At 55.4% G+C, this 20,941-nt stretch overlaps 1 protein-coding gene across 4 annotated transcripts in view; it reads left to right on the top strand.

Annotated features, from left to right (window-relative positions):
- SYNE3 (spectrin repeat containing nuclear envelope family member 3) overlaps nucleotides 1-20,941 on the top strand; it is a 90,114-nt gene that overhangs the window by 52,348 nt on the left and 16,825 nt on the right. For all 4 annotated transcript variants that reach the window (XM_042944215.1, XM_042944213.1, XM_042944214.1 and 1 more), the window contains exons 5-13: nucleotides 59-220; nucleotides 1,929-2,276; nucleotides 5,952-6,088; nucleotides 7,239-7,413; nucleotides 14,796-14,978; nucleotides 15,944-16,087; nucleotides 16,966-17,100; nucleotides 20,156-20,317; nucleotides 20,483-20,655. In XM_042944215.1, the coding sequence (XP_042800149.1) occupies nucleotides 59-220; nucleotides 1,929-2,276; nucleotides 5,952-6,088; nucleotides 7,239-7,413; nucleotides 14,796-14,978; nucleotides 15,944-16,087; nucleotides 16,966-17,100; nucleotides 20,156-20,317; nucleotides 20,483-20,655 (1,619 nt within the window). The remainder of the gene's footprint in view (nucleotides 1-58; nucleotides 221-1,928; nucleotides 2,277-5,951; nucleotides 6,089-7,238; nucleotides 7,414-14,795; nucleotides 14,979-15,943; nucleotides 16,088-16,965; nucleotides 17,101-20,155; nucleotides 20,318-20,482; nucleotides 20,656-20,941) is intronic.

The following is a 20,941-nucleotide window of genomic DNA, read 5'->3' as shown; positions in this document are numbered from 1 at the left end:
CCAAGGGCAGCCTGGGCTGGGGACCTGCATAGGTGGTGACCGTCCTCCCCTCCCACAGGACAGAGTGGACCTGCTGGAGCAGGTGACCCGGGAGCACGAGCATTTCCAGGCAGGCGTGGACGAGTTCCAGCTGTGGCTGAAGGCGGTGGTGGAGAAGGTGAGCAGCTGCCTGGGGCGGAACTGCAAACTGACCACCGAGGGCCGTCTCTGCGCGCTGCAGGTAAACTTGACCGCGTCTCTACCAGAGGGGTCCCCTGAGGAAATGCTCAGCTACTGGGCTTCTGTGTTGTTTATTTACTGGGATGTGCTGGGGGCCCCGGGGGATACAAGAGCCACGGCACGCAGAGCGCACACGAGGAGACGTGTGGAATCTAGCGCAGTAGGTGTGGGGCCTCGGCTGCTTTACAGAAATCTCCGAGCCAGCGGGGCACTTGGAAACCCAAGGTCACAGCAGCGTGGTCTAGACCAGTGGGTCTCAAATGGGGGACACTTGGCAACGTCTGGAGACATTTTTTGGTCGTTACGACGGAGGGCGGAAATGCTTTTGGCATGTAGCGGGTAGAGGCCAGATCCGATGCTATTATGCACCTTGTGACGGGCAGGACAGCCCCCCCAGCAGACCTGTCCGACCGCAGGTGTCGGTCGTGCCTCGGGTAAGGAGCCCTGGTGTAGGCATCAGGCCTGCAGTGGAGACAGGCTTGGTCCACTCCGGCCTTCTTGAATGGCTGTGACCTTGAATGAGCTTCTGACTTCCTCCATAAAGGGACTGTTAGAGTGTGTGCAGTAATTCGGGGACGACTTTATAAATTTTGCCACAGATTTACGGCACCTGTACCATTTATTTAATATTTGTATGTAAGTTGACTCTTGTTTAAAAACCAGTGAATAACGACATCCCACCCCCCAAAATCTTACGTGAGTGGTGTGAGAATGTTCGTCGGAACTTTATTTGTAATAGTCCCAAACTGAAAACACCTCAGATTTTAATCAGCAGAGTGTTGGATTCACATATTGTGGCACGGGAGATAGATATCGATGATATAGATATAGATATAGATTAGATATAAATCACATGTCCACGTCTGTGTCTATATATAAAGGAATACTACTCACAACAAAGAAGAATGAAGTGCTAAGACCTACGACAGCATGGAAGAATCCAGAAAACATGACGTGGAAAGAAGCCAGTTTCAAAAGATAATATAGCCAATGCTTTCAGATACATGGAGTTCTAGAATCTTTTGGGATGTTAGAAATGCTCTATATTTTGGTAACAATGTGCACTACGTGGGTGTGCATATTTCTCAAAACTCTTTGAATAGTAATGCTTAAGATCTATGTATCTTACTCCATGCAATTGCGCTGCGACAAAAAAGGAAAATATTTTGAAGGCACTTGCAAATAAAATAGACTTGCAGGTGCCTATATAAATTTTTTAAATGGAAGACTAATGAATATTTGTATGAAAGGAAAAGTTCTGTCATTGTCGTGAATGGAAAACCTCTGCTCACTCGGCATTCGTAGATAACCCTACAAATAAATATAACGAAACCCAACAGGGTCGTTAGGTTCTATTTGGCTTCATACTTCCTCCAGCTGAAGGCTCCCAGCCCGAGGCTGCCTCTGTCTTTGTTACAAGGGAAGATCAACAAACGTCACAAAGGGTTAAAGGCAGAAACACCCAACCCAGATTTTCTCCTCGACTTAATCAAGTGGCCGTAAAAGTCACAGGAAGGGAATTACATCCTCCTGTGGCAAGTCAGTGCGATTAAGGCAGACAGTCCACCCCTTGGAAAGGCGCGTCTGGCTCTCATCTAGGAGTTCATGTTTAGCATGACATTCCAGGGGCTCTGGAAAATGCAGCACGTGATGTCTTTTTCCCCTTGTATGTTTCCCCATCTGTCCACCCCCCCCCCCGCCCCCTTCAGGACATCGCTGGCGATTTTCCCCGGGGTAAGGAGTCTTTGAGGAGGCTGGAGGAGCAGGCTGTGGGCGTCATCCAGAACACCTCTCCTCTGGGCGCGGAGAAGATCACCGAGGAGCTGGAGGAGATGCAGAAAGTTCTGGACAAGCTGCGAGCCCTCTGGGAGGAGGAGGAGGAGCGGCTGCAGGGCCTGCTCAAGTCCATGGGAGCCTGTGAGCAGCAGAGGCGGCAGCTAGAGGCCGAGCTGGGAGAGTTCAGGAAGGACCTTCAGAGGCTGGCCGAGGAGGGTCTGGAGCCCGCGGCGAAGGCGGGGACCGAGGACGAGCTGGTGGCCCGCTGGAGACTCTACTCGGTAAGTGGGGTTTGGCTAAGACAGGGACTGTCCAGGTGACATGTGTACCTCAGAGCTCCTCTGCACGGGGAGAGAGTCATGCTAACCTTTAACCACGTTTACTCTGGGCCTTCTAGATCTTTGGTGATCTAAGTTCCCTGGGTGTAGCACACAAGTTGGGTGTTTGTACCCATCTTCCAGATGAGGAAAGCGAGGTCTGGAGAGGTTTCCCTTACCCTCAACATCCCCAGGACCACGCGAGGAGTCTGTGGGTAAATAAGACCAGAGGTGGCTTGCCTTTCGGTCTGCCATTCCCTTGCCCCGTGGTGGGATGCGGGGTGGACTGCTTGAGCCCCGAGCAGGGAGCGTTAGGTCAGAGGGAAGGTTCTTCGCGTAGAGACGATGGGGTTCTAGGGAGACCAAGCCAACGGTGCCCATCCTGGGAGGGCGGGGCGGGTTCCAACCCAGACACAACGTCCGAGCAGAGCGCGGTCGCCTTCCTTCCACTCATGTGCACACCCGGGAGGTCTGACTTACGGACAGAGAGGTTTTTTCCCACCAAGGGTCAACATCCTCCCTCACGCCTATCTTCACTTACTAGCTCAGCGGGTTAGCTCCACATCAGTGCCATCAGGGAAACTGTTTTCAAAGAAAAGCTACCCGGATCCCACCTCCGCTCTGCGTTGTTGTTCTGTTTTTCTCTCTTCCTTCCGATGCTTGCCCAAATGCAAACATATTTTTTGCGTGGGTAGAAAGAAAGCAGTTACCCTTTAGGGCTCATTGAGCCTCGTAGTAGACGAGGTTCCACTGCGGTGATCAACTTAGCACAAAGAGAACTACTTCCTGTTTAGGACGGTCCGCCTCGGCTCAGGAAGAGCTGGCGTGCGCAGCGGCCGAGGGCAGGGGGACGTTGGGGTCAGACTGCCTGGGTCCAGATCCTGCTCTCTCTTCTTGCTAACTGGGCGGCCTTGGGAGAAGTACTTTAACCTCATTTATACACGGACAGGGACGAACCGGCGAAAACTCAAAAAGTGCTTAGCACAGCACCTGCCAAAGTCGATGCTCGGAAAGTACCGGCTTTTACCACAAGATAAGGGATAAGGGTCACAAAGTGCAAACTCGGGAGCCAAGGCCCGGAGGGCCCTGCCGCCGTTCCACCGCGACGGCTACTTGTCTGTGCCCAGCTGGGTTTCAGGAAGCCTTTCCTGAGGCAGAGCCGACCCCATCCCTGCGGAGGCTCTCTGCCCGCCCCGATGCCAGTGGCCCCTCAATTATGATCAAGCCATGACTCACCGAAATCGGTGAAAGAGAAGCTTGGGATTTATCACTGAAGACTTTTGTTCTTAAATGAGCATTCGCACAGTGGCTGTTTGCACTTATGATGTGGTTTATAGCAAGGAGCAGACACCTCGCCTGCTCCAGCCCAGCCCTCGGAGTGGCTGGGTGCCCTGGGATGAGGCTGGGTCCGTGGCCGCCAGGCAGCCCGACCTGCTTTGGCTGGGAGCCCCCGTGGCCCAGCAGAGCAGGGGAAAGGTAGAGCACAGCCTTTCTCTCTTGCACCAAAAAGGAAATTTGGACTCTTCCCTCTTTTGAGAAACAGGCAAAGTTCGAAGAAGCGGGTGGTGTCAGGACCGCGGTTGAAAGCGCGACTTGTAAAGAAAGCATCTGTGAGAGATGCGTTCGTCTTTAAAACCGACATAGTGGGGTTGTACTTACCCAGCCTGCGATGTGCTGAGTGCTATATAACCCTATGCGGCGGGAGGGGGGGGCGGGCACTGCCACGATCCCCTTTAATATATGGGGAAACTGAGGCACTAAGGAGTTTAAGACTTGCCTGTGGTGATACACCCTACAGGTGGAGGCGGGGGTCTGAACTTAGCCCCGGAGAGTCTGACTCAACATGACATGCCTCTGACTGCCAGCTCAGACTCCCGGTTTTAGGAAATTAGCATAAAGAGAGTCAAGGACCAGGAATGAGGACATCGGGGCTCAGTCTGGCTGTGACCACCTCCTGATCTCTCTGCCGACAGTCCCAAGACCCTTCCACACGGAGAACTGGGGGCCGGGGGTGATTTGTGACATCCTTACGCGGACCAGGCCGGGACCGTTCGTGCACTTCAGGGAGACTTTCGGCAGCTGAGGTCGAGGTCAGAGCGGTTCTGTGGCCAAAGCAGAGTCCATCAGAGTGGCCTCACGGAGCGCCCCCCCTCGGGCATCCCAGCGATCCAGAAACTAAAGACGCCTCCATCATGGGTGCAGAAATGGCACGGCTGGACTGGAAGGGGCCCCTCTGATTCCATAAGGAGGCAGCTGTGTCCAGAGAGGGGCAGTCCTTAGCCAGGCCAGCACAGTGGGCCAGCAGCCTTCCCGCTGCGGTCCCCAGATGGTCCCTCCCTGGTCCCTGGATATTCCCGTGACCCTCAGAGTCCCACATTGACGCGTGACCTCTCTGTGGTCCGCACGGGCCTTTCTCTTGAGGCAGCCCGTGATCCTGGTCCTCACCGCGGACCCCTGCCCTGCCTGGGCCGAGGGCCTGCCTGTCTGTCGGCTGGCCAGCCTTCCCGGGCGCTCTGGTGTGGAGTTTCTTTGTGAATGGTTTGGAAGGAGCCGGTTCACACGCACCGATCGCGTCCTCATCTTCTATGAAACCCTGTACAGATTTCATCGCATTGGCCTAATAATTGAATGTGGACAAGGATATTTCTGAGACTGAATAAGACCGTCCGGGCAGATTCCACATTCTGTTGCCTCTAGAGTGTTCCAGCCTGCCACTGACCGCTGCTTACGATCCCTCTGTCGGAGCTTGCTCTCCAGCTCCAAACTGGTGGCAGTTCCACCTGTGGTCCCTCCATCACCGAGCGTGGCTGGAGCTGCCTCTGGTCCCTGTGAATGGGGGGTCTGGACCAAGGCACGAGGCTGCACGCGGGGGAGCTGGGGAGGGGCTCGGCGAGGTGGGGGGGTGGCCCCATCTTACCAATGAGGGAACAGCCCGAGGTCGCACGGCTCAGAAGGGGTCGAGGGGGGTTTCCGGCTCAGCCCGTGTCATGCCAAAGCCAGAGCACTTTCTGCTGCCCCATCTCGCGTACTAGTGAGCGTGGCACCTGGCAAGAGTCCAGGCCAGCGTCAAACTCTGCACTTCCCAGGGCAGCAGGAAGGGGCCGTGTCTGGTGTCAGTCCCGTGGTTTGGGAGTGCTCAGCACAAAGCATCTTTAGATCACTGTTCCCTCTGGTGCTGAAGAGTCACGTGAAGAGCCAGAGGGCCCAGCTCCCTGTCGGGTCCGCCGTTTACTTGCTCTGTAACCATCGGAGAACTCTCAGGTGGCGTTTCCTTGTGTAGAAAATGGGGACGTGGCAGATGCCTTCCTAGGCTCTTCGCCCTGCTTCGATGATTGGGACGGCCAGAGCACTCAGCACGGAGTTGATGTTCCCGAGACATGAGTTACTTGTATTATTAGGTGGAGGCACTCACGGCACCACTGGGAGGTCAGTGATCGTAGAGAAAAGCCGGCTCAGCGAGAGCAAATGCTGAGTTCGAGGCAGGAAGCCGGAAGCAGGAGAGCGGGCGCCGAGCTCCCAGGGACCCCAGTCCCTGCCCTTGGTGACGGTTTTCTCCCAGGCTAGCCCCCTCCCACCGGCCATGCCCAGGCCCCGTCACCGAACCTCCCGCGCCCCTCTGGTTTCCTCCCTGTGCTGCAGGCGACGCGGGCGGCCCTGGCCGCGGAGGAGCCCCGGGTGACCCGGCTGCAGGCCCAGCTGAAGGAGCTCATCGTCTACCCCCATGACCTGCAGCCGCTCTCCGACAGCGTGGTCGCTGCTCTCCAGGAGTACCAGAGGTACCCGGGCAGGCTGGGGGCGGCGGGACTCGGGCATGCCTCGAACCTGACGCTCACGGGGCCTTCCAGCCTCCTCTAAAGCCATTTCTGGGAGGTGCGCTTGCTTCCTCTCGCGACCTGGTAACTCTTGCGCCCCTCCACGACTGGCATTTGGTTCCCAGAAGGAGGGCTGGACTTGGCTGGGCTCCATGCTGAGTGGCTCATTCACTGGATTCCGTTAAGTCTCTGGGCAGCTTAGCCCTGGGGAGGGGTCCACAAGTAACGGCCCAAAGGGAGGACTTTGCAACGGTCACCCCCAACCCCCCCCCCCCCCCCCCCACCCAGCCTGCACGTGGTGCTGTGACAGCATCTTCAGACCGGCCTCTACCTCCCCCTTGGGCTCTGGGCTCAGGCAGAGCAGGGGGCTCCAGTTTCCTGGCCGAGCCCAGAACAGTGGGTCAGGTCTCCACCCCACGTGTAGAGTTGCAGTCTGTAGCTACCGTGGCTGCGTGGTTGTCCCACTGCCGGGGGGCCCACTGTCCCCGCCTCCGGAGCACCTCTTGTCCCTCTGCCTGACCCAGGGGTTCCTTCAGAACCAACCCAGGGGCCTCCTCCCTTGCGATGTGTCTGTACATCAGAGCAGGGGCCCGGATCCCCTGGGGGGCACTCAGGTGGTGGCAGGGACCCAAATATCCCGTGCACAGGGTGGCCAAGGGTGTTCCCTTTCCTCCAGCTCCTCTTGTTGAGGTTTTCCGTGCTGGCCATCTATGACCGGGTGCTGGACATCGTATCTGAAAGATTATTTCTAACAAATGATTTGGGCCTGGGACGATGGGTCTCTTACTCAGGAAGGGAGTTTGCTTTAGCTTCTGCACAGGTGCCTGGGGGTAGGCGGTTCCGGGCTAGGGGCTCCGTGATTCCTCTTCAAGGCCTGAGGTTCTCTGGCCAAGAAGCTGGGCCGCAAGTCTGTCTGGGCATTGGCTGGTGCCCGGTGGGCTTTGATCCAGAGGGAGAGACCTCTGAGGCCCCAGAGCCACTCCTGGCAGCCCGCGGGTGGGGGAGAGCCCACCGTGGGGACGGTGCGCGCTGGGCTCCCTGGGGGTCTCGGGAGAGGCCTCAGTTCTGGGCTGACCCCGCTCTCTCCTCTCTCGGCCTCTCCGTGGCTCCTCAGCATGAAGGGGAAGAGCGCCAGGCTGCGCAATGCCACGGGGGCGGAGCTGTGGCAGCGTTTCCAGAGGCCTCTACAGGACCTGCAGCTGTGGACGGCCCTGGCCCAGAGCCTCCTGGACATCACCGCCAGCCTGCCGGACCTGCCCTCCATTCACACCTTCCTGCCCCAGGTCGAGGTAACTGTGAGCCTGCCAGGAGGGCTGACCGGTGCAGGGGGGCGGGGAGGAGGCCAGCAGCCAGGCGTGACGCCGGAGCCGTTCTTCCAGGGAAAGGCGTGTCCCTGGATCCTCCAGGCATCTGGGTAAAGGTCACTGCACCCTGCCTGGCAAGTCTTAAGTTTGCACAGGAAATGTTACCGTCGTCCTCAGTTCCTGGGTAGAAGGCAAAGGCTGGTCCCTGGTGTCCCCCTAGGACTTGGTACTGACCCTCCCACAGCCCGTCCTTTGGGACCCTCCTGCCGATGGTCCCCGGGTGGAAGCAAGAGCCGTTCTGAGAGAGAGCATGTTAGGTCATTCCCTTTGCTGCGTGCGTATCAATTGGGACGCATGTGGCAGAAATTCTGAGCAACGGTAGCTTGAAACCCAGAGACTCCCAGGTGGTCCCAGAGCTGGCCTGATGGCTCAACAAGCATCTTCCAGGACCCAGGCTCTTTCTAGCTCTCAGCCACATGTCCCCTCATGGCCCCAAGATGGCTGTCACCACAGCAAGCCTGCATCTTCACACGGACAGCATCTTGTCGAACGGCAAGGGGGCAAAAAGGCTTTCTCCGTTCACCATTTCCAACAGGGAGGCAAACCCTCTTTCCCAGAAGCCCCAGCAGACTCTCCTTACATCTCATTGGCCAGGCCAGGTCACATGACCACCCCTGACCCAATCACTGGCTGAAGGTGATGGGGTTGCTGGGATTGGTTTATACCAATGGTAGACATAACCCTGTGTTAAAGTGATCAAAGAAGACAATTTAGATGATACAAACAAACTTTATTTAACACTTCATGAGGTGGACAGCCTCCTTTTGGAGAGCTGCAAAATGGGGCAGAAGGAGGGAAGGTTTAATAGGATAAAGAATAAAGAAGGAAAAGACAAATAGAAAATATCTGATTGGCTGATGGTCAGCCTTGTTTGGGGTGAGAAGGCCCAGGGTTGGCTTGGTGTTTGGGCATCGTGGACTGGATATCCTGCGTTTCTGGCCAAGTGGAGCATTTACAGGGACTGGAAACTTAATCTAAGTTTCGCTTTGTTGCCTTGGCATCTAGGGGAGGAGCAGCCCCATCCCGAGCCTAGAAATTTATTTCAGCACCTGTAACTGGGCGCTTTGTCACCCAAACAGAAGTGCTGGCCGTTCGGTGATCAAGAAGGAGGAATGAGTGTTGGGTGAGCGGAGGGCGGTGTCTGTGGCAAACGCCAGTCAATATGGCGGCTCTGACTGGCCCGTGGACGCTGCCTTAGGGTTTCCTGGAGCTCTGAAGTCCATCAACTTTGGGGTCTAGGCATTCTAAGACACACAGAGTGGGAGGAGACACAAAAGCGTATCACATGTAAGCCTTATTTTACATTAACTTTCATTCTGCTTATAAAAGCCATGCCTCCGTGGAGAACATAAAGGTTTGTGAAGAAGGCAACAAAAAGTGCCCACGGTCCCCCAAGCCGTAGGAGCCCTGTTAACATGCTGAGGTACACGACATCACGCTTTCTATCTGACCTGGTAGTTCTGGGGAGGCCCTTTAACCAGGACTGGCCTCTCCTCACCCTTGAACACGCTGCTCAGCCACACACGGGTGCCTGGAGTTTGGAGTGTCTGCTCTGGGGATTTTCCACGTGGGGCTCACGCTGGAACAAGGGTTTGTTTTCTCTGTCCATATTTCTTCATTTGCAGGGCTTAGCCTTTCCTTCTGGGGTTCCTATGGGCCTCCTTCTCCCATGCTCTGAAAGATGACTGCCCATCTTTTTGAGGGACTTCTCAGGGCTCCCCAAAGTGAATCTTACACGTGTCGCAGAAATCTACTTTAGGTCCGACAATCCCAAATATACCCTTCATACCTGATGAAAACCCGTCTAGCCGTTGCCACGCAATATTGTCACCAAAAGACAAAAGCTTTCACTAATTCTTTGCCATTTTTTGCGTATTTAGAATCACGTTATATAGCTGTGTATTCTGATATTTTCAGTTGGCTCTTACAAGCTTCATTTAAAATGGTCCCGGGGCAGGGGGGTTGCCTGGGTGGCGCAGTTGGTTAAGCGTCGGACTCTTGATCTCCGCTCAGGTCCTGCTCTCCCAGTTTGTGGGCTCGAGCCCCGCATCGGGTTCTGCTCTGACAACATGGAGGCTGCTTGGGATTCTTCCTCTCCTTCTCTCTGCCCCTCCCCTGCTTGTGCTCGCTCGCTCTCTCTCTCTCTCTCTCAAAATAAATAAATAAACTTAAGAAAAATAAATAAAATAAAATGGTTCAGGAGGACAGTCCAAGATGGCAGCGTAGAAAGATCCTGAACTTTATGTCCTCCCATGGATACACTGAATCTGTCGCTACATATGGAATAATGCCCTCTGAAAAAGACCTGAACTGTAGCAGAACAGCTGCTTCCATCCAATGGTAAAAGGGCTTCACTGAGATGCGTCGGAGAGGCAGAGATGCTGTCTGGCCAAAAAATCTCACCCCCGGCGCAGTGACCCGCCATGAGGAAGGAGCTCACAAATTTGGAGCTTCTCCTCGAGGAGTGAGGGGTTTGTGCCCCACATCAGGCACCTGACCCCTGGGACTTAAAAATAAAACCTCAAGGGGGAAAAAAAAAAAACCCTAATGAAATGGAAATAAGTAATTTACCCGATAAAGAGTTGAAAGTAATGGTCCTAACGATGCTCACTGATCTTGGGAGAAGAAGGGATGAACACAGTAAGAACTTCCCAAAAAACCTCACGTAAACAATAAGAAAGTACCAAACAGAAGTCACAGAACTGAAGAATGCAGTGACTGCACTGAAAAATACACTGGCGGGTTCAGCAGCAGACTCGAATCCAAAGAAGGGGTCGGTGATCTGGAAGACAGGGCAGTGGAACTCACTCAGAGCAGCAAGAAGAAAAAAGAATTGAAAAAATGCAAATAGCTTAAGGGACCTATGAGACCACATCAAACCGAATAACATTTGCATTGTAGATGTCCCAGAAGGAGAAGAGAGGGGAAAGGGGGCAGAAAACTTATCTGAAGAAATAAAGGCTGAAAGCTTTCCTGAACTGGGGCAAGAGACAGACATCCAGGTCCAGACAGCACAGAGATGCGTGTTCAAACAAGACGAACAAAAAGTGACCCATACCAAGATGCATCATAATTGAGATGTCAAAAGTTAAAAATAAAGATAGAATCTTAAAAGTAGTGTGAGAAAAACAATGTGTTCCATGCAGGGGAACGCTCATAAGACTACAGGCAGGTTTTTCAGCAGAAACTCGGGACAGTTTTCCAAAGAAAACATACAGGTGGCCAACAGGCACATGAAAAGATGTTAACGTCACTCATCAGCAGGGAGGTGCAAACCAAAACCACGATGGGCTATCCCCCCACACCTGTTAGAACGGCTAAAAGCAAATGGCAAGAAACAACGAGCGTTGGTGAGGACGTGGAGAAAAGGGAACCCTGGTGGGCTGTTGCTGGGGATGTAAACTGGGGCAGCCACTGTGGAAAAACAGTGTGGAGGTTCCTCGAAAAATTAAAAAGAGAACTGCCATGTGATTCAGTGATTCTACTCCTGGGTGTTTGTCCAAAGAAAACAAAAACACTAATTTGAAAAGCTATACGTAAAGAGCCCCATGTCCATTGCATCGTTAGTTACAAAGCCAAGGTATGGAAACAACCTAAGTGTCCACTGAGGAGTGAGGGGATGAAAGAATGTGTGATTATGTCTGTGTCTATATCTGTTTCTATGTATCTATGTCTATGTCTATATCTGTATCTGTATCTATATCTATATCTATATCTATATATCTGTACCTGTATCCATATCTATATTTATATCTGTATCTATATAGATATATATAAAGAAATGCCACTCAGCCATAAAAGAGAACGAAATCTTGCCATTTACAATAACATGGTTGGACCTTGAGGGCATCAGGGTAAGTGAAATTAGTTGAACAGAGAAAGACAAATACCACATGATCCCACCTCTATGTGGAATCTAAAAAGCGAAAACCAAACCCGTAGATTATTAATAGAGAACAGAATGGAGGCCGCCAGTGGGGAGGGGTGTCGGGGGTAGAGAAAATGGGTTAACGGGGCTCAAAAGATACAGACTTGCAGTTATAGAATAAATAAGTCACGGGGGTGTGATGTACAGCATGGCGACTACAGTCGATATGGTAGCCCCCGTAAAAGTTGCCAAAAGAGTGAATCTTAAAAGTTCTCATTGTCAGAAGGAAAAAAAAATTATAACTTTGTGTGGTGACGGTCGGCACTTGATGTATTATGGTGATCATTCCGCAGTGTGTACAAATATCGAATCGTGTCGCGCATCTGAACCTGATATAACGTTACGTGTCTATTATACTTCAGCTAGAAAAGTTTTAAGAAAAAAGATAAAATGTTGCCGAAAAGTCATCGCTTTAAATGGCTGCACGGTATTTCGCAATATTTTTTGTTCTGTTCGTGTGATATTTAGGTGGTTTCCAGTATTCCTGGTCATAATTTGTATATGGTGGATATCTATGTACACAGATTTTGGTCTCCATTTCTATTATTTTCCTCCTCATTTTGCTGACGAGGGACCAGAGCCAGAGAGAAGTTAGGGTGTTTGTTCAAGGTCGGGCCACTCCAGAGGCGGGGCTGAGGCCAGAATGGCAGGCTCTAGACTCTCATCTTATGTTTCTTATTCCTGCTGTCACCCTGGGTCCTGGGAACAGGGTTGCCATTTGCAATGTGGCAGTTTTATTTTTATCATTTGACTGTTGAGGAAACCATGTCCCAGAGAGGGAAAGGCACTGGTTCAAGGTCACACAGCGACCAAGTGGCAGAGCTGGCTTTGACCCAGGTCTGGTTGACTCCACGGCAAGTGCTTTTCCCGCTAGATCAGATTGCATTTCCATCCCGTCCTTCCCACGGGGGGCAGAAAGCTAACCAGGACCTGTGCCAGGCGGGAGGGAGAGGTTCCGTCTTTCTAGAGTGTGACTCAGGACTCCCCGGGGCAGGAGTTTCGCGGATCAGTGGGTTGGAACAGGTGGGCAGGACTATGGCTTCTCCGTGCTCCGTGCTGGCTGGGATCACGTCTCGCGTTGCGCTCACGAGCCCTTCCCAGGCCGGATGGACTTCACAGGCCAGGCTCGAGCCGCCAGCCCTGTTTTTCTTGGCTCAGTTCCTGCGCCTAGCTAGCCTCAGCGTAGCCTATCAGACCTGCAAAGTTCCTCTAGGACTAAGGCGTCAGGCCCCAAAGCTGGGCATGGCTGAGATGCTCATTTCCAAGGACGACTGTGACAAAGTTCCAAAACCAGATGGCTTAGCGCGATAGCGACTCACTCTCACACAGTTCTGGAGACGATAAGCGCCGAGTGAGGAGGGCCGCCCCGTCTCTGAAGGCTCTGGGGACCATCCTGCCCTGCCTCTTCTAGCTCCTGGTGTCGACTGACAGGTGTCGTTGTTCGCTGGCCTGTAGACCTGGCCCGGCGATCTCGGCCTTTGCCGTCACCTGGACAGCTTCTCCGCACGTGTCCTCACGTCGTCTTGCCTTGGTGCCTGTGGGTCGGGGTGCAGATTTCCCTTTTGAAGAAGCACACCGGTCCTAACTGGATTGGGGCCCACCCTCATGACCTCATTCCAACTTGACCGTCTCCGTAAGGACCCTGTCTCCACATACAGTCACATTCTGGGGCAGTCGGGGCGGGGATGCTGTGACTTCACATCTTTTGGGGGGACGCAATTCAGCCCGCAGCGGCTGGTTAGACGGTACCAGAGAGACAAGCCGTCTGTTACTGTGTGTTTCCTGCGGGCTGTGCGCCAGGCTACAGCCTGCATGGGCACCGCCCCCTTTCAGCCCTCACGCGGACCCCGGGAGTTGGGTGTGGCTCTGCCTGTTCTGCAGATGAGGAAACTGAGGCTCAGAACGACCCAAGGCCTCCGGATCGCAACTTCTCAGCCTGAACTCTTAACTGCTGCACTATTGTGTCCAGGCTTTCTGGAAAGGGAGTGAAGGGCACCCTCCCTAGCAAGGGGCTTGTCCTCTCACACCACCTGCCCCCATCGCGGGGGACGCCAGTTCAGCTGTGCCGGCCGTGTCTAGGCTGCCCTTGCTCCAGGGGCCCCCTCTGCTCTTCCGGGGCTCTGGCAACACCGCCTGCTCTGGGGAGGCTTCTCGGATTTCCCCAACTAAGGGCATTCAGCTCTGCCTCCAACACCCAGAGGGCTCTGCCGACACTTGAAGGGAGATGATCACTTTCGGCCTTGGATCGCAGGTACCGACCTGGGTTGGGGTCTTTGTCCCTTCCCAGCCCTGTGCCCAGCTCGGTGTCTCAGTAACATCACCAGGGGTAAAGCGGAAGGACTCTGGCCAGCCGAACACAATTCCCTTGGCCTCCGGGACCCTGGGCCCTCAGATCAGCAAGGCGTGCTGACCCCAAACAGCTCGTTAGTCAGCAGAAGCCGGAGATTGGCACAGGGCTTTGGGGCAGGAAGAGTGAGTGTAGGCTGGGGGTGTGGTCGGGGCCGGCTTCCTGGAGGAGGCGGGGCCGGGGCCCCGCAAAGGCCCAGGGAGCCAGCTGCTCATCACGTGAGTCTCCCTTAGGTCCCTCCTTCACCTGGCACCTCCATCACCTGCACATCACGATTCCACTCAGATGTCACCTCCTCTAGGGAGCTTTCCTGAATTCTCATGTGCTCCCATAGACCCCTGTGTCCCAAACAGCACCCAAGGGGTAGGCCCACTGCTGTAGGTGATGGGGGATTATCGAGTAAAGGATCCAACTGGTTCGGTTCAGGTGCAGCTGCAGTGTGGGCGGTCGATTCTGGGGGACAGCTTGGGGGGGGGCAGCCACAGTGTGGGTGGTCGATTCTGGGGGGACGGCTGGGGGGGCAGGGGCAGCTGCAGTGTGGGCAGTCGATTCTGGGGGGATGGCTGGGGGGGGCAGGTGCGGCCGCAGTGTGGGCGGTCGATTCTGGGGGGGACGGCTGTGGGGGGGCAGGTGTGGCCGCAGTCTGGGCGGTCGATTCTGGGGGGACAGCTGCGGGGGGGCAGGCAGTCAAGGGCTGCTGTGGTCCAGGTGAGCGAGGCTGAGTCCTCTGTGGACACCGGCAGGGAGGATGGCTGGACAGGAGGTACAATCTTGCCCGGGCTTTGGTGATAGGATAGAAGTGGGGGGTGAGAGAGGAATCAAGTTGACCCTGAAAGTCAGGGCCTCCCTGACGCGTCCCCGCCAGCCCGTTCCTCCTGGCGTCCGCCGCTTTCTCAGTTCCAGGCACGAAGGCGCGGCGTCCCGGGGAAGTTGAGGCAGGACCGATGTGCTCTCGGTACCGCTTCCCAGCCCGGTCCCGCCCTGCCCTGCCCTGCCGTGCCCTGGGGGTCACGGAGGCCTTGTCCCCTGTAGGCGGCCCTGGCAGAAAGCTCGCGCTTGAAGGAGCAGCTGATGATGCTACAGCTGAAGAAAGACCTGCTGAGGAGCGTCTTCGGCCAGGACGAAGCCACGACCCTCCTGGAGCAGGTGGCGAGCTCCGTGCGGGACAGAGACTTGCTGCACAACGGCCTCCTGCAGAGGAAAAGCAAGCTGCAGGTGGGTGTCGCGGCCGCCGTCCTGGGGGACAGCCTTCTGGAGAGGGAGGCAGGAGGCCCAGACTCCTCCCTCGGCCCCACCACTTGTCACCGGGTGGCCTTCCCTCGCCCTTTGTCCCCCGGGGTCTCAGCTCCTCGTCCGTGAGCCGGTGCGGTTAACGTGCGATCCTTCTAACTGGCGTCCTGGGCGCCTGCTGTGCCCACCCCTGCCCCTGAATCTCCCTCGACACTGCTCCCTCGACACTGGAACTGTCTTCCTGAGGAAGCCGGGGTGGGGGGGGGGCGGGGGGGGGCTGTCTAATGAGAAAATGCAGAGAAAATTGCCTGTGAACTTTCAACCACCTAGAGCCGGAAGCTAATGTTATTAGGAGCACATTTCTGAATGACTGCACTAAATCGAAGGGGTAACGTGGCATGTCGAGGACGGTGTGTTCTTTTACGTAACAAATGTTTGCCGAGCATCTGATGATGACGACGACATAACTCTCGGGCACTGGGAGGGACCGGGCCCTCGCCGAGAGCTCCATTCACATCCGGGATCTCATCTCCCCCAAGTAGCGAACGTTTAGCAAATCCCCTAGGGTTTGTGTGGCAGACAGTCTCGGCTGCGGCCCCTCGGGTCTACCGAGGCATGAGAGCGGCTAGAAGTGAATGGGCGTGGCCGTATCCCAATAAAACTTTATTGGCAAAAGCAGGCCTCCGGCGGGATCTGGTGTGTACGTATTATGGGATGCAGTTCTGTGCTAGGGAGCAGAGCAACTGTCACGGTGAGGACGCCACGGTGATTCCAAGGAGGGGCGTCCAACCCCAGCAAGGGCTCCGGGAAGGCTTCCTGGAGGGGGTGATGCCGGAGTGGATAGGAGCCGGCCGGGAGAAGGCCGGAGTTTGGTGGTGAGTGGCCGGTCGTACAGGGTGCCCGTGAGGGGATTCCTTAATCTGTGTGCTGTCCGTTGTGTGTCTCTGCAGAGCCTGCTGGCTCAGCACCAAGATTTTGGGGCTGCTTTCGAGCCCCTACAGAAGAAGCTGTCGGACCTCCAAGGCAGGGTCCGAGCTGAGAACGGGCTTCAGCAGGACCTTCCTAGGAAACAGACCCAGCTCTCCAGGTTGCAGGTAAGGGCTTTGTGGGGCCCGGGGTGGCCCCGTTCAGGTGCTCAGCTGTGTCTCTAGGCAGCTCCCCTCTTGCGGCAGTAACTGGCAAAACAGCAGCCGCCGAGCCCCTCGCCTGAGGTCTGACCTTTTGTCCAGATCTCTGCTACATTGATCTGGTGGCTTCTGGCCTCTGCGGGACCTTTAGTACCCTGCAGACCGCGAATTCTTGAGCCTCAGGAAAAGATCAGCTGCACTTCTGTTTACTCTGTCGCTGCAAAATGTCATGTTGGTATTCGGTTTTAAAATTGCTCTGCTCTAAAAGTGTTCCTGATGAGTACAGAGGCCTTCAGTTAAATGATCTGATTTTGGAAGCGAGAATAAATGTTTTAAAACACAGGCAGACTGCCCGTAGGCAGATTGGTCAATAATGATTGGCTTGATAAGGAGGCTGCAGGATTTTAAATGCGCGTGATACAATTACCCTTTTAAAAGTCAAGCACTTTTGGCTTTATACGTACCTTGAGAGGGTTCTTGGGAAGACGTTAAAAATGGTGTGTCCGGGGGCTTTAAAACTGAAGTTGGGGCGTGATTCTTCACAAGGAGAGGGGGTCATCAGGTAAGAATCCAGGCGGGAGTTTGACCCTCGCCCCCCAGAGATGCCTTCCAGGCCGTAACCGTTTGTTTTCAGGGTGTCCCAGAATATTTCTGTCTCCTTTTAAAAAGTCTCACCAGCTCTGAGAGTAGGCCCATCAGATGGCCATATGGTGCCGCCACTGGGGTGGGGGAGCCCCATCTTGCTGGGACCTTCCCAAGCTCCCCCACTCAGAGCCCCCCTCCCCCCATCAGCTCCCATGACAGGAGATAAACAGGACGGCCACACTTGCTCCTTTTTGCTGCAGGGGCTGCAGGAAGAGGGGCTGGACCTTGGGGCACAGATGGAGGCCGTGAGGCCTCTCGTCCAGGGGAACCCCACCCACCAGCACAAAATGGAGCAGCTTTCTGCCGACTACCAGGCCCTGCAGAGGTCTCTGGAGGTAAAACCAGGCGCCTGGGATCCTACACTCTCTGCCTTTTCTTCCTGCATTCCTTCGAACCTTTCTGTTTTCTTTTTCCCTTCCTTTCTTCCCTCACTCACTCATTCAGCAGACGGGTAGTGAGCATGGCCCCTATGGCGGGGGTGGGGGTGGGGGGTTCTGGGCCCTGAGGATGAAGGCTGGCACCAGGCCGACAGCCAAAGCCCTGCTCCCCAGGGTTATATTCCAGTGGGGAGATGGACAGTGAGTCCGCAAAACAACAAGCTCATATACAATTCCAGGTGTGCCCGGAGGCCAAGGAACAGAACAGGCTAACAGCCCCGGGTGCAGTGGGCGTGGGGGTGTGTAAGCCATGTTAAGAGCGGGTTGAAAGTTGCACCACGGCGGCTGGGAGCCTCCTCTGCGGCGCCCTCTAGTGGCCACCCGAGCCCTTTGAGCCCTGGGAATGGAATGGGGCGGGGGTGGGGGTGGGGGGCTGGCACAGGCTTCTTCAAAACTGGCCTGAGGACAAATTTAAGTGATTCAGATGGGGTCCCGGGCTCTGCATTTGTAACAAGTGCCCTGGGGATTGTGGAGCCGCCTCTCAGGCAGCCACACCTCAAGAAAACCTAGGCTGGGGGCACCTGGGTGGCTCCGTTGGTTGAGCGTCCGACCCTTGGTTTCCGCTCAGGTCATGATCTCACGGTTCGTGAGTTCGAGCCCCGAACTGGGCTACACATTGATAGCACGGAGTCTGCTCGGCATTCTCCGTCTCCCTCTCTCTGCCCCTCCCCTGCTCGGGCTCTCTCTCTCCCCCTCTCTCAAAAGGAATACACTTTAAAAAAGAAAAAAGAAATTAAAAGCCTTGAGCGACACAGTAATAAAAGGGGGACAATGCTTCCTTGAAGAAGTGTTTAGGCAACAATTAAAGAGCGCGATTGAACTGGAATGTTAGCGTTCTGCAACCGCTAATCATACTCAGGTAATGCTCCTTATTAACTATTGTCACGATCAATCTGGCTCATCATTGGATAGAGGCATTGAAGTTGGTGTTTGCTGTTTCTCTGGGCTCTGTGGGCCCCCAAAGGGCAGGGATGGTGATTTCCTAGTTCTCTACTCCCCCACCTCCACCTTGAGACCACTAGCTGCTAATTTATTAGGTGGAGTTGAATCAGTTCATCTAGACCTCACGCATCGCTTAGACCAACGGGCCTCCCTCGGTGGAGCCACGCCTCCTGGAAGCTCATAGGGGGTTTTGGTCGCTGTGACCATGATAGAGCAGGGGTGACCCCTGCAGATACAGGGAGAGGGACAGGTGCCCTCATCCGGCTCCCACAATGCAGAACTGCCCCACCGCCCACAAGATTTCCTGAGCCACCCAGGTGCCCCACTCAGGGGTTTTTAAACCTAGTAAGTTCTAATAAGTCCTTTCCCCACAGCCCAGGCCATTTTCCGTCTCCCCCCCCCCCCCCCCGGGGGAGACAGACCCCACTAAGCAATCGGAGGCCATTGAAAGCATTGGGTTTGACATTGGTGCATGGGGACAGGGGCTATGGTAGCAACAGTGCGGAGAAGTGGACTCAGGTAACTGTTCAGGCTCTCATCACTGATTTGTGGCAGAGACTTGGGACACACCCTCTCTGTCTCCCCAGTTCTAGGGGGCCTGGTGTTCAGGGGCGGGCGTCAGCCGGTATCTGGAATGAAGGAGGGCAGGGCCTGTAGTGGCCCAAGCCAGGGGTCACAGCAAGACCCTGGGGTCTGACTGGCCTGCAGTGGGTGGGGAGAGAGGGGCTCAGAGGGCCCCAGGTCGGGTGACCAAGAGCACAGGCCCCTTCCTTTCCTGAGGACGGAGAAGAACAAGGCCCCAGCCTGAGAGTTGGGAAGGGCTGACCCAGAGGAGAGGGGAAAAAAAGCAGGACCATTTTCAAAAACTCTCTGTCGAAGCATCATCGTATGTAGAAAAGAGAACATCTACCTGTGCGGTTCGATGCATTTTTAAAAACTGGACACATCCACGTTCTCAGCACCCAGATCATGACACAGAAGGATACTGGCTCCCCCAAGCCCCTTGGGGCCCCCCCACAGCCACTGCCCGCCACTCCTGGTGCCTGAAGGCAACCCTGATGTTTGACTTGGAACACCCTGGGTTGGGTTTGCCTGACTTTATACGTTATTTTAATTGAATCGCACAGAATGGTTTTCTGTGTGTATCTGGCTCGTAGCTATCCACACGCCGGCTGTAAATTCACCCGCAATGCTGTATTATAATGACTGTTGCATAGACCGCTCGTTCCTGCTGTAAAATATCCCAGCGTGTGACTATACCTCAACATATTCATCCATACTTCTGCCGACGGGCACTTGGGTGCTTTCCTGTCTCTTCCTGTTACAAGTGACACCGCATGCGGGCCTTTTGGTGACGATATGTTTGTATCTGTTAGGTGTCTGCCCAGGGGCGACAGGGTTGGGTCGTAGGGATGCCTGTGTGCAGTCTTAGTAGATACTGACCTCTGGTTTCCCCATGTGGTATATGATTTACACCCACGCCAGTGGTGGACAGGAGCTCTGATCGTCCACACCCTCGTCCAGACGTGGTAACATCCACATAAAAGTTAAGAAGGCTTAGAGGCACTTTAGGGGCACCTGGGTGGCTCAGTCGGTGAAGCGTCCAGCTTCAGCTCAGGTCACGATCTTGTGGTTCGTGAGTTCAAGCCCCGCGTCGGGCTCTGTGCTGACGGCTGGGAGCCTGGGGCCTGCTTCGGATTCTGTGTCTCCCTCTCTCTCTGACCCTCCCCCGTTCACGCTCTGTCTCTCTCTGCCTCAAAAATAAATAAACGTTAAAAAAATTTTTTTGAATAGGAGGCTTAGAGACACTTTAAACCAGAGTTGGTCCTGCCAGAGTAAATCCCTGTCCTGTGTACAAGGGAGGACCAGCGTCTCATGTTCCCGCTGGCTGGGAAGCCCTGGGGGCCGTCTTGCCCCAGGGAAGGTCTGGGGGCCCTGCAGGATGGGGTGGCCCGGGGTCCCACCTTTGCCTGCACTCAGAGCGCCCTGGGCCCCCTGGGCTGTGCTGCAGGACCTCATGGACAGGTGTCAGCAGAGTGTGAGGGAACACTGCACCTTCAGCCACGAGCTGCTGGAGCTCCGACAGTGGATCGCCGTGGTCACCCAGAAGCTGGAGTCACATCAGGAGGAGGCGGGCCCGTGGGACGCCCCGTCCCGGGAGGTCGAAGTCGAGGTGGGATGGCTTTCCCCACGGGGATGCCCGTGCCTTCACTTACGTCCCCAAAAGCAGGCTTGGGAGGCCAAAGAGCCCACACTGGGGAACAGAGACCCCTGTCCCCAGAGCTCACTGAGTGTGTGTGCGTGTGTGCATGTGTGCGTGTGTGCGTGTGTCCCTCAGAGGCTGCTGGCTGAATTCCCGGAGAAGGAGGCCCAGCTGCCCCTGGTCGAAGCCTATGGCCGGCTGGTGATGAAGAAGTCTTCTCCGGAAGGGGCTGCTCTGGTCCAGGAGGAGCTGGAGGAACTGGTGGGGTCGTGGCAGGCTCTGAAGCTGCTGGAGGAAAGCCTGCTGAGGTGAGGGTCCCCCGCTCCGAGCCTGGTCTCAGGCGACACCCCCGCTTCGCCAGGGGGAGAGCTCAGCGGGCCCGTAGAAGCATGGCGTCAGGTGCCCCCGTGTATCTCCAGTCTGGCCCAGGGGCGATTCTAGCGGGAGCAGTGGGACCAGGGAGGTGTCCCGGCTTGGGGGGGGTCAGCCTGCAGCCCCTCCAGGCTTGGGCCTCCCCCGCGCCGATGGGCGTGTGCACTTTAACGGCAGGGTGACGCGGGTCTCGAGTAGGGAACTGGAGCCTTGGGAACGTTC

The sequence above is a fragment of the Panthera leo genome, chromosome B3 (genome assembly GCF_018350215.1).
Source record: "Panthera leo isolate Ple1 chromosome B3, P.leo_Ple1_pat1.1, whole genome shotgun sequence".
Classification (NCBI taxonomy): domain Eukaryota; kingdom Metazoa; phylum Chordata; class Mammalia; order Carnivora; family Felidae; genus Panthera; species Panthera leo.
This window is presented reverse-complemented; position numbering and strand designations above follow the sequence as displayed.